The sequence below is a fragment of the Myxine glutinosa genome, chromosome 3, assembly GCF_964187855.1.
Source record: "Myxine glutinosa chromosome 3, kmMyxGlut1.1, whole genome shotgun sequence".
Classification (NCBI taxonomy): Eukaryota; Metazoa; Chordata; class Myxini; order Myxiniformes; family Myxinidae; genus Myxine; species Myxine glutinosa.
The window spans coordinates 98,993,431-99,007,425 of NC_136263.1; the positions used below are offsets into that span (position 1 = coordinate 98,993,431).

The 13,995-nt window shown below is 44.0% G+C and overlaps 1 protein-coding gene across 1 annotated transcript in view; it reads left to right on the forward strand.

Moving 5' to 3' along the window:
* Positions 1-555: 555 nt before the first annotated feature.
* Positions 556-13,995, forward strand: part of AIMP2 (aminoacyl tRNA synthetase complex interacting multifunctional protein 2) — a 36,444-nt gene continuing 23,004 nt past the window's right edge. The window contains exons 1-2 of the mRNA XM_068110377.2: positions 556-760; positions 9,054-9,287. Of these exons, the coding sequence (XP_067966478.2) occupies positions 662-760; positions 9,054-9,287 (333 nt within the window). The 5' untranslated portion in view covers positions 556-661. The remainder of the gene's footprint in view (positions 761-9,053; positions 9,288-13,995) is intronic.

Here is a 13,995-nt window from a genome sequence, read left to right on the forward strand (position 1 = left end):
GCAATGACTGTTTGACTTGACTTTTTTCACGTGACTGTATATATATACAGGGTGAGTCAGAAGTAGCGCCCGATTTCTGTTTATATATACATTTATTTCTACCTTCTTGTACACTGTAATACAAATGTATATAACGATTTCTGTTTATATATATATATATATATATATATATATATATATATATATATATATATATATATATATATATATATATATTTCTGTCAGTTGATTGTTTGTTTGCCATTTGTATTACAGTGTACAAGAAGGTAGAAATAAATGTATATATAAACAGAAATCGGGCGCTACTTCTGACACCCTGGATATATGTAGATATACACACACACACACACACACACACACACACACACACACACACACACACACACACACACACACACACACACACACACACACACACACACACACACACACACACACACACACACACACACACATACACACACACACACACACACACACACACACTGTATATATAAATATATAAATGTACTGTATATATAATTTAGTGATTGAATAGAAAGTTTGAGTCGCCTGTAGAGGGCGCTGTTCATTGTCCGTCTCGTGGTTTATTTTTATATCGGTTTCGGCTCCGCATCTTTGACTCACCTTTCCCTTTTGCTGTCTTAATTCTCGCTCCGACATGTACAAGGTGAAAGTGATCTACAGCGAGAACTTAGAGTTGTCCCCCCCGAAGTGCATGTACAAAGTGAACCCGGAATGCTCCGCACTGCCGATGGAGGTGAGTTCATGGAGCCTCGCGGCCTTCTAGTCGAGCTCCGCCGCCGCGGCCCTTTTACCCCTCATTACACTACAGTTACAGGGGGACAGGGTCGCGACATTTCATTGGGGAAAGGTATAACAACCCCCCCCCCCCCCCTTTGGGGTAGCGACATGTCATTGAGGAAAGGTATACCAATCCCCCCGCCCCTTAGGGTAGCGACATGTCATTGAGGAAAGGTATAACAACACCCCCACCCCCCCTAAGGTAGCGACATGTCATTGAGGAAAGGTATACCAATCCCCCCACCCCTTAGGGTAGCGACATGTCATTGAGGAAAGGTATAACAACACCCCCACCCCCCCTAAGGTAGCGACATGTCATTGAGGAAAGGTATACCAATCCCCCCCCCCCTTCGGGTAGCGACATGTCATTGAGGAAAGGTATACCAATCCCCCCCCCCTTCGGGTAGCGACATGTCATTGAGGAAAGGTATACCAATCCCCCCCCCCCCCCGCCTTTGGGTAGCGACATGTCATTGAGGAAAGGTATACCAATCCCCCCCCCCCCTTCGGGTAGCGACATGTCATTGAGGAAAGGTATACCAATCCCCCCCCCCCCCCCCCCTTAGGGTAGTGACATGTCATTGAGGAAAGGTATACCAATCCCCCCCTCCCCCCACCCCCCTTGGGGTAGCGACATGTCATTGAGGAAAGGTATACCAATCCCCCCCCCCCCCTTTGGGGTAGCGACATGTCATTGAGGAAAGGTATACCAACCCCTCCCCCCCCTTCGGGTAGCGACATGTCATTGAGGAAAGGTATACCAATCCCCCCCCCCCCCCCGCCTTTGGGTAGCGACATGTCATTGAGGAAAGGTATACCAATCCCCCCCCCCCTTCGGGTAGCGACATGTCATTGAGGAAAGGTATACCAATCCCCCCCCCCCCCCCTTTAGGGTAGCGACATGTCATTGAGGAAAGGTATACCAATCCTCCCCCCCCCCCCCTCCTTAGGGTAGCGACATGTCATTGAGGAAAGGTATACCAATCCCCCCCCCCCCCTTTGGGGTAGCGACATGTCATTGAGGAAAGGTATACCAATCCCCCCCCCCTCCCCTTTGGGGTAGCGACATGTCATTGAGGAAAGGTATACCAATCCCCCCCCCCCCCCCCCTTAGGGTAGCGACATGTCATTGAGGAAAGGTATACGAATCCCCCACCCCCCCCTAAGGTAGCGACATGTCATTGAGCAAAGGTATACCAATCCCCCCACCCCCCCTCCTTAGGGTAGCGACATGTCATTGAGGAAAGGTATACGAATCCCCTCCCCCCCCTTAGGGTAGCGACATGTCATTGAGGAAAGGTATACCAATCCCCCCCCCCCCCCCTCTTGGGGTAGCGACATGTCATTGAGGAAAGGTATACCAATCCCCCCCCCCCCCCCCTTTAGGGTAGCGACTTGTCATTGAGGAAAGGTATACCAATCCCCCCCCCCCTTTGGGTAGCGATATGTCATTGAGGAAAAGTATACCAATCCCCCCCCCCCCCCTTTGGGTAGCGACATGTCATTGAGGAAAAGTATACCAATTCCCCCCCCCCCCTAGGTTAGCGACATGTCATTGAGGAAAAGTACAACAGGGAGACTTGTTTTGAAACACATGTTCTCTACCGGTGCCAATGAATGTTCTTGTTCCAAGATCAAAAAGGTCATAACGACGTGAAAATTTGGACAAACGTCGAATATTAAATGGACTTGTTCTGTAACTTGTGATATCGTAATAAAGCCACATGTACCATCTAAGTTTAACATGTTAAAGGTTATGGGGGAAAAGTCTGCCAACCACAGGTGGGACGGATTGGTCGGAGAGCAAACCTGTGGTCTCCTCCAGGTAGGGGACTAATGAACTGGAGTTCGTGGAACACCTTCCCCCACGCAATCTTGAGAAACAAGGACATGGTGGGTGTGGGGTCTGTGAGGAGCAAATTTGATTGGTCGTGATGATGTAAAATGCAGTAATATTTTTGTCCAAGTAATGCTAAACAAAAGGAGTTTGAAATTGCCAAATGTGTTCTTCAGTGTTCAGTATATAATTCAATTTAAATAAAATCGGGATTTTTAAGGTTGTAGGAAAAAAAATTCGGAAGTTTACTGCTGTTGATGCACCGTCTTTTACACCACATTAGTTTTTCATACCTGTTTATCAACTACTTGATTAACCCTACTTTATCACTTTGCTCGCAGGAGATAACAACAGGCACAAATAACTAGTTTAACGTGTTAAATAAGGTGGTGTAAAAGACGGTGCTTCTCAAAACATCAACGGTGGTAAACTTCGGATTCATTGGGTTTTTTTTGGTTCATTTACCTACAATATTTAAAACTTATTCATTACCCTCGCCAGAGGAGAAGGTATTGCATTTGAGTCCGTTTGTCTGTTTGTCCGCACAGAATAAATATGATTTTCTCTGTAACCGTTGGTCCGATTGACAGGAAATTTTCACCATCGGTGAAACCTCCTCCTGTAGAATTTTTAAAATGATAATTATCACGTCATAGGTCACGTGGTACAGGCACCATCTTGTAAAAACCGAAAAACTTTGCGCCTCTATATCTCCGAAAGTGCTGAATAGAAAAAATTTGAGACATGGCTCATTGTGAAGAACTCTCCATGAGGAATACAACAACACAACATGCATTTTAAGGCCATTTTCCCTGCTAGAGCGGGGGTTAGCCTTGCGGTCCCCATGACAATCTTCTCCATTTTGCCCTATTTTCTGCATCTCTCCTTGTTAACCCCCTTGCCCGCATTTCTTCTTCCACCATCTTTAGCCAAGTCTTTCTCGGTCTTCCCCATCCTCTACTTCCTTCGACATTCATTTCCATCACTCTTCTCAACCAGTCACTTTCATCCTTCCTCAACACATGACCAAACCATCTCAACCTGTTCCTCTTCACAGCATCCATCACAGGCTCTATTCCCATCATCTTTTGCAATTCATCATTTGTCTTCCTCTCTCTCAACGATACATTGCTATACAACAACAACAACATGCATTTTAAAGGCCATTTTCCCTGCTAGAGCGGGGGTTAGCCTTGCGGTCCCCATGACAATCTTCTCCATTTTGCCCTATTTTCTGCATCTCTCCTTGTTAACCCCCTTGCCAGCATTTCTTCTTCCACCATCTTTAGCCAAGTCTTTCTCGGTCTTCCCCATCTTCTACTTCCTTCTACATTCATTTCCATCACTCTTCTCAACCAGTCACTTTCATCCTTCCTCAACACATGACCAAACCATCTCAACCTGTTCCTCTTCACAGCATCAATCACAGGTTCTATTCCCATCATCTTTCGCAATTCATCATTTGTCTTCCTCTCTCTCAACGATACTCCGCACATCCGTCGAACCATTCGCATTTCCACCCTTTCCAACCTTCGTTGCTGCTCTACGTTCATTACCCATGTCTCGCTCCCATAAATCATAACACTTCTCACACATGCAGCATACACCTTTCCCTTCAGCTTCAACGACACTCCCCTCATCATCAGCACGCCACTCAATTTCCGAAACTTCTTCCATGCACATCTCACTCGAGCAACCGTTGCCGAGTCTGATCCACCTTCTCCATTCAGCATGTCTCCGAGGTAGCAAAATGTTTTCACACCTTCCAGTTTCACGCCGTCTCCAAGATCCAACTCAACATTTCCTCCATCTGCAGCTCCCTCTATGCACACCTTACATTTGAATGTAGCTGCCACACTGGTTAATGACCCTCTCAGACCACTACATTTTTGATGAACCCACTCAGCGCACATTGTACACTGAATGGAGTTCACTCCGACACCCTTCCTACACACAGCACAGGGCCACTTCCCAGTTCTTTCCACCTCACCACATGCTTTACCACTTGCCATCACCTTCGTCTTTCTGATATTCACCTTCAGACCTTTTGTCTCCATACATTCCTTGCACGTGTTCATCTTTTCCTTCAGTCCATCCATACTTTCCGCAATCAACACCAGATCATCTGCATACAACAACTCCCATGGTAAACCCTCCTTTACGTTCTGAGCCAGCACCTCCATCACAGCTACAAATAGTAGTGGACTTAGTACCGACCCCTGATGCACTCCCACCTTCACCTCAAACTCACCACTGTTCCCGTCCTTCGTCCTTACAGCTGTGCGCGCTCTTTTGTACATTGCCATCACTACTCTGATCAACCATTCCTCCACTCCTAACTTCCTCAATGCCCATGTCAATACTTTGCGTGGAACCCGATCGAATGCTTTCTCCAGATCAACAAACCCAAGAAACAACTTCTTCCTCTTCTCCATGTACTTCTCCTGCAACTGCCTCACAATGAAAAGCGCGTCTGTCGTTCCTCTTCCTGGCATAAATCCAAACTGCATTTCGTCGATCTTCACTTTCTTCCTTATCCTCCTCTCCAACACCCTTTCCAATACCTTCATTCCATGCTCCAATAACTTTATCGCTCGGTACGAGCCACACTCCAGAGGGTCACCTTTCCCCTTGTATAGAGGGACGAGGGTACTCAGTTCCCAATGCACTGGAATGCGGCCTTCTTTCACCACCAGATTACAGATCTCTGTCATTCTCTTCACACCCCAACTTCCTGCTGCCTTCAACATATCTCCCACAACTCCCGTCGGCCCTCCTGCTTTTCTACCCTTCATTGCTTTTATCGCTTCCTCAACTTCCTTCTCAGTTATCTTCTCTGCCGGTCCTAAAACTGGGTTACTCCCTATGTTGCCATCCCATTCATTCTCTGTATTCAACAGCATTTCCATATATCTTTTCCATCTTCCTTTAATTCCATCTGGGTCGACAACGATTTGTCCCACTTCATCCTTCAAGCAGCTCACCCCCATCACATCACACCTCTCTTTCGCTATCTGCTTTGCAATCCTGAATACTGCTTTCTGACCCTCTTCCGAATCCAAGCGTTCTCCAAACATTTTCCTACATGCCTCCTGCGCCTTTGCTACCTCTTTCTTTGCAGCCTTCCTGGCTGCCTTATAACTTTCATGCTCTGCTGTTTCTGCTCCCGTACCCTTCGCCTTCTGCCACTCCTTGAACTTCTTCCTCTTCTCGTCAATCCTCTTTCCAACTTCATCATCCCACCACCATGTTTCCGAGTGCCTCGGTGGTCCTTTTGTTCATCCACATACCTCACCAACGGCTCCCAACAGACTAGCTTTCATTGACATCCAACCACTTTCAAGCTCAACCACATCATCCTCGACCCTACTCAGCCTCTCTTTTAATGCCTCCCTTACTGTCACCTCTTTCAACCTCCACACCTTCATTCTCGGTTGGTACTTCACCCACCGAGCTCTCCTCGCACCTTTCACCCTTACGTCGCAGACAACCAAGTGGTGCTGTGAAACAGCCTCCTCCCCCGGGATCACCTTTGTGTCTCGGAGGTGCCCCCTATCTCGCCTACGCACCATCAGGTAGTCAACGGTTGTCGTCGACCCACCTGACGTGTATGTAACAAGCTTATTATCCTCTTTCTGGAACTGAGTATTACAAATCAACAAATCAGCTCCATCAGCAAACTCCAAAATCCTTTCACCTTCTCCATTTCTCACACCATATCCGTAACCCCCATGAACTCCATCAAAACCATCAATACTCCTTCCCACATGTCCATTTAGGTCTCCTCCTACCACAACAACTTCCTCATCTTTCACGTTTTCCATCAGCTTCTCTATCGCACACCAGAACTTGTCCTTCTCTTCATCGCTCCGACCAACCTGCGGAGCATATCCCGAGATGACATTCACCAAGAGCTTTCCAATCATCATTTTCACCATCATCAACCTATCACTCACTCTAGTCACACTCACCACACTGTCTACAAACTCCTCAGAAAACAGGACACCAACACCATTCACGCCCTCCAAGCACCCTTGCCACACAAACTTGTATTTCTGTCCCTGCCTACCCTTCACCATTCTCACACCACTTCCCTTCCATCTCGTCTCTTGCACACAACATATGTCCACTCTTCTTCTGACCAATACTTCCACCACTTCTCCTGATCTCCCTGTCATTGTCCCTACATTCCATGTCCCAAACCTCAGAAACCGATCTCCACTTCGGGCTGTACCCTGCCCACATGTAGTTGTAATTGTCATGGTTCTCTTTTTGAGGCAATATTTTTTATGGCCGGATGCCCTTCCTGACGCCAACCCTCTTAGTCGCCTCCTACGACACGCAGGGATACGGCGTACCTATTCTTATCCAGGGTACACACTGGGAAACGTTTAAAACATGGAAATCCTGTGGGGGGGAGGGGGGGGATCACCGCTGCGGTTTAAACATATTTAAATAAATATTTCAACAAAACCATGAAAACAATCTGGGAAAAGTCTCTAAGTGAGAACGTGGATTTGAGAAAGCAGGAGCAGAGGTGAAAGAACAAACGAGAATATAGGGGGCGGGGCACAAGTCCAGACGAGGAGGCCGCACGAGACACCAGGCCGCACGAGGCACGGACAAAGAAACGACTAATTACACACAAATTTGCAACAACTACAAAACCAAAACCAAATAGAAACGCACAATAACACATACACAACAAAATACGCAGCGGAAATTTGACAAAGAAACGAACGGGAAAACACTCAAACTTTGATGCCGTGGAGAGATCAAAGCAAGCCCCGTCGCTCGAGGGCCCGGATGCGGAACTCGCCCCCATATGAGGAATAAAGTATGTTAATGATGATGTCATATGTGCCTCCATTATGACGTCATAATTCAACAAGTACACAACTTCATTCAATTAAGATGAAATTTCTTCAACGTCATCTTGGGATAAATTGGTGGAGAAAAAAAATGATGACGTCATAGGTCCCGTGGTTCGGCCGCCATCTTGGAAAACCTGAAAAAAATTGCACCTCTATATCTCCGAAAGCACTGCATAGGAAAAATTGAGACATGGCTCTCTCCATGGGGAATAACATATGTTAATGATGTCATAGGTGCCTCCATTATGACGTCATAATTCGACAAGTACAAAACTTCATCCGATCAAGATGAAATTTATTGAGCGTCATCTAGGGATAAATTGATGGAGAACAAATAATAATGATGACGTCATCGGTCATGTAGTTTGGCCGCCATATTTGTTTTAACACAAATACCTTAAAAACCACAAAAACACGTCCTTGTTTGAGGAAAAGGTATACCAATCCCCCCAACCCCCCTTCTGCCTTCTGGGTCTGCAATCTCTGATTGCTCTTTCTTGTTTCAATTGAATTACTTCTTCTGAACACTGTAGAACACAAATTGCCCTGTTTGTACTTCCGAAAACCTCCGGTTTAGCACTAATTTTGGCAAAATCGTACTCCATCTTGACCAATCAAATTTGCCGATCGGGCTCTCAGAGCAGGGGAATATTGAGGTTCAGACAAGATGGCGGTGCCCAGCGATGCAGCGCTTGAGCTAACTTCGTCCAAATGAAATGGGAAGGGAAGGTGTTCCATGAATTTTGTGGTTTTCCATGTAAGTGACAGAACAGGTTTTGAGGAATAAATTTTTTGCTGGTCGGCTGTTCCTGAACTAAGGGATTTGAGTCTTCAATGGATCATGTAAAATAAAGAAATCGAAATTGATGGATTTTTTTTTTTTAATTCAAGAATTTTTGAAAAAATTCAAATTTAAGGTGAAAACAAGAATTCTCTCCCACTAGTTTTTTTCTTTTCTTTTTTTTGTATACTGAATCGAGGCTCGTGAAAGAGCTGACATTTACTTCACAAACAAATCAACCAGACAAACAAAATATATAAAAAGAGGGAGCGGAAGACAAGATGGTGGGGGAGAAGGGGAAGCACACAAACACTTGAGAGCACACAACATTTGAGAGCAGGGAGATGTGTGGGAGGGAGGGAGTTGTTTGTCTGCAGTGACAATATGGGTGTCACGAGAGATCCATTTTCATGGTATTACTTTGATAGTTGCTCGAGCTGTTCTACATGATTGAGAGAAGTGCCTGTTTTCACTGTTTTTTTCTTTCCTCGCAAAACTAAACTGATTATGGATGATCGTTTTAAGGCCATTTTCCCCGCTGGAGCGGGGGTTAGCCTTGCGGGCCCCATGACAATCATGGTTCCCTGTTTGAGGCAATGTTTTTATGGCCGGATGCCCTTCCTGACGCCAAAACTAAACTGATTATGTGTTATGTATTTTACTGTAGGGATTTTTTAACCCGCTGCCTTTTCAAACAATTAAAAATATTGTGGATATCCATTTTGTAACACTGAACGCTGCATTTTCTATTGCGCAGACGAGTCCCAGATCTGGACCTGGCTCCGATTCTGATGAGTGCTTGCAAGTCCTCGAACGACGGCAAGATGCGGTCATCGAACGACTGCGTGCTTTGCAGCAAGAAGTCCAGAGCCTATGTAAGAGTGTGTGCAGCTCGTGTGCGGACGAGAATACTACAGAAAGGAGAGAGATCTTTCACAAATCTGCGACAAATACAATGGAAGCTCCCAGTCTAGAGTCTATCCTCGGAAAGGTATGTTTCGGTGAAAGTATAGCTCGTATGAATCTGAACTTAAAAGTGGGCACGAGGGATGAGGAGGGGGACACTTGGTGTCAACATCGAATTAACCATTCAACAAACGCCCAACTTTACTTTTTATGTAAAAAAAAATCTAGTTTAATACAATACTCAAATAAGATGCTAAAATGTTAAATCCCAGACTGTTCTCTTATTTATTTATTTTACCTCCGCCACCAAAGGTGTGGGAACGTTATGTTTCCACCTCTGTCTGTTTGTCTGTCACTCGCCTCAGGTCACAATTCTAAACCGATAGTCATGAAACTTCAAGTTTAGAGGTCGTCACATTTGAGAAGCCTATTGATTTTGAGGTCAAAGGTCATCTGGAGGTCAAGTTTCTTAAATCGCTATTTTTCATCCAATTGATTTGAAATTTGAACAGCATTTCCACATTGAGTCACTAAATAGGGAAACAAACTATTTTAAAGTCAAAATGTCAAAGGTAAACTTGAGGTCAAATTTCCAAAATCATCAATTTTCGTCCAGTTGACTTGAAAATTTAACAGCATTTACACAGTGCCTCACTGAATTGGGAAACCAACTATTCTGGAGGGGAAAGGTCAAAGGTCAACTCAAGGTCAAACTTCTAAAATCGTCACTTTTCATCCTATTGACCCGAGCTTTGATCAAGATCGTCAATTTTAATCTTGATGAATGGAAATTTGATAGATCGATGGCAACCTTTTTTAGGGGGTGGGGATGGATATTGCAAGTATTGTGCTCTGCATGACGTATTCTTGTTTGTTTGTTTGTGTGCAGGATATTTCAAAAAGTTATGGATGCATTTGGATGAAATTTGGTAGGCAGGTTGAGTGTGTGACAAGGACGAAATGATTAGATTTTGGTGAAGATACGGATCCAAATACAAGAATTTAAAAGTGATTCTTCACCATTGACAGATTCAAAAACGATATATAGTCCAATATCTCAAAGTTGTGGATTTATTTAGGCCAAACTTGGTGGACAAGTTGGATGTGTCACAAGGGTGGATCTATTAGATTTTTATGAATATCCGAATCCGGGTCCGGATACAATAATTTTTTAGTTTCTTAAGTGAGTGATTCTTCACCATTGAGAGATGGGGGCCAAAAACTATATACAGCATAACATCTCAAATAGTTATGGGCAGATTCAGACGAAACTTAGTGGGCAGATTGCGTGTGTGACGAGGAAGAATTACTTAATTTTGTTGAAGATACGGATTTGGATACGTTATTTATTTATTTATTTATTTTTTAATAAAGTGATTCTTCACCATTCAGAGATGGGTCCAAAAACGATATGTAACATGACAAGTCAGGAGACGACGATGGTTCACGAGCGAGCGGTATTCAATGACAAAGGACGGACTATAGGGCTGTCAACCGAGCCGAGACCGGGACGAAATCCCGGCGGTTTCGGCTTTCGAGACGGACTCGGGATGGTCCCGAGATAAATTGATTGACGCAATTTCTCGGTAAAAAAATCCCGGTTAAAATTCCAACTTCTTGCAGATATTTTCCATAATAGAGGCATTTATTGAGCCTTGCTTTCATTACTCTGCTTCTGCACAAGCATCATTTTTCGCAAGTGCAGCTGAACTGACACAAACGATGATAGATAAAGTAAACTCACTGTTCCAGGATTTTCCCCTTGTCAACAAACAATGCACTGCAAACGAATCCGAATTCCGAATCCGGATCTTCACCAACATCTAATCATGTCGTCCTTGTCACACACGCTGCATCTCCACAAAATTTCGTCCGAATCCGTCCACAACTTTTTGAGATATTGTGTTTTACAAACAAACGGACAAACAGACAGGAGTGAAAACATAATCTCCATCTACCTTTGGTGGCGGAGGTAACGAAATCAGGATAAAGGTCACAATGAAAATCCCCCGCATCGCGGCTTTATTAAACCGTTGAATCCTTCCGCTGTATCACTCCGCCTCGCCCCACCTTACGCTGCGGTCACGTGTCCGTCCTTGGAGACGAGTTACGGAATGTGGTTGCTATGGCCTTTAGCACATTAATATCGAGGGACTCGCTCGAGGCTCCGTGAATGGAGGGACGATGTTTATTTAGATTAAAAACACGTTTATAACGGATTATTCTACACACAATGTATTAATACAAGTACAATACATTATGTAGTTTTATGAAATGAGTTTTTGATGAACGTTTATGTTTAATTGCAACGCTAAATCTATAAATTGTAAGAATCCCTCGGGGTTTGGTTTGACGGTTTGAATGTGAAAGTATTTTGGTTATCTTATCTCCACTTTAGGCCTGATAAGTTGATTACGTTTACTTTAGTCACAGAGTCAAAATAAGGAGGGGGGGGTGATCACTACATCGCCTGCTTTATAATTTACTAGCAGAAGTACCCGGCATTGCCGAGCGGGGGAGAGGAGGGGAACGGAGGGGGGGGGGGGGTGGGGGGGGTGATCACTACATCGCCTGCTTTATAATTTACTAGCAGAAGTACCCGGCATTGCCGAGCGGGGGAGAGGAGGGGAACGGGGGGGGGGGGGGGGGGGGAGCGAGCCCCTTGGCGATCACAACTCACAAAATGATAATGAAACTCCAACCGGGACTCAAATATGCCTGGGCAGAAACATTTTCTCCCTCTCTCTGACATTCCGAGCAAGAAATTACACGACAATACAAACTGTAATGAGATAACCCGGTCCCGTCGGTGGCCGATCATCTGCATGTAGGCGGTGTATTTTATTTCATCCCGGTAAATGGAAGCTAAGTCGGAATTTAAGTACTCAACATCAGAAATGAATTTTTTTCATTGTTGTTTATATATTGTAATGAAATTCCATTATTTTTGAAGCCTTATTATTTATTTATTTATTTTTTATTTTTTTTTACTTTGCCGGGAACCGAGCCGATCCGAGATCCCGTTATGAAAATTGAAAATTTATCGAGACGGTTCCGAGACGGGATTTTGAATCTAGCTAACAGCACTAACGGACTATAACCGAAACAGGCCGGGACTGGGGGGTCGGGGGCCCACGTGGCTGGTGTCGGCCCCCGACATACGGTGTACATGCCTATTTACAAAGGACCCCAATGCGCTGCGTGCGCAGGCCTTTAAGAGCCAGCTGTACGTAATTGTGTGTGGTGCTGGCCTGGAAATGTCAAAACGAAGGTTATTGACCTTGAAATGAGATATAAAATAATGTATAATCAGTTATGAGGTTAGTTAGCTGCACAATACCGAAAATTCGTTTCGATTCCGACAACTTTGAAAATTTGACCTTTGTGACCTTCAAAGGTCGAAGATTCTGAAATTTGTTGGAAAACTTGTATTTCATTATGTATGTGATAATATAAGATCATGTACGACATTTCACCTGATCAGGAAGCCAACAATGTAATAAAACCATCAAAAATCGACTTTTCTAAATTTCGTGACCTTGTGACCTTGACCTTGGGGCGAAAATGAAAAATCGAGCTCCGTGGGGCTAGACACATGACATTGGCCTAACCAAATACCGAAACCCCTGTCAGATTCCACCAACTCCCTCGGAGAAGATGTAGCTTGAACTCGATTGCCCCCCCCCCCTAAAAAGACAACTTTTTCGGGCGTGGCTCCGCCCACAATGGGCGTAATACGCCCACTCTAGACAGGACACAACTAGATCATGATATCAACGTCCCACCCAAGTTTCATCAAGATCCGATGATATCATCGGGTAGTTATGCTGCGGACAGACAGACACACAGACACACAGACAGACACAAGTAGTGTAATAATGTTGCTTCTGGGACACCTCCGTTTAACATGGGAAATCCCTATCTAATGTCATTTACCCCCTTGTCTTTTTCAAAAATCATAAACACCTCTATTTCTCCCACCCTCATCTTTATGAACCTTTTGTCTGTAGTACCTATCCTTAATGTTGTTCATTAGACCACTCAAACACTACAAATATTTGTTTTCTCTTATAGACCTATCATCCTTCTTCTACATATCATCTGGCAGATTAATCTTTGACCCATTCACTTCCATATTAATTCTTTCCCTCCCTCATTGCCCCTAAAGACCTCTATTTCTCTCACCCTGTTCTTTACGAACCTTCTAACCTTTTGACATGTTATCCTTATTCATTAGACCACTTAAACACCTGTGATCCTTCTGACCTTATGAACCTTTTAACCTTTTACTCTTAATATCATCTGGTGAATATAACCCACTCAAACAACGACCCTACAAATATTTGTTTATGCGTGGGAAATAATTTAATTCTCCTACAACTCTCTTCACCATCTAATATATTAACAAAAAATATGTTTGAGTTTGGTTCTTTATTAAGATATTTTAACTGAGCTAAGATAAAATGGTAAACCTCCCTCAATGTTCTTATTTGAGCGCCTCCAGTGCCACATACCATTTTTAAATTAAAGTATATATTTTCCTGACAACCATCAAAGTTTTCCGTCCACTCAAAAATATTTCCATCTTTTTTACCCAATTCACCGGTATTTAAATTAATTCTCTTATTTGTTTTGTGAACTTTTTTACCAGTTGCCTTTTCAATTATACCTATTTGATATTTTTCACATTCATTATGTTTTCCATTTATATACCAAGGTTGATTACACCTCCACTCTTTAGTCTGGTTGATACTTGGTTCTATCATTTATATAATAGTAAAAAAGGCGGCGGT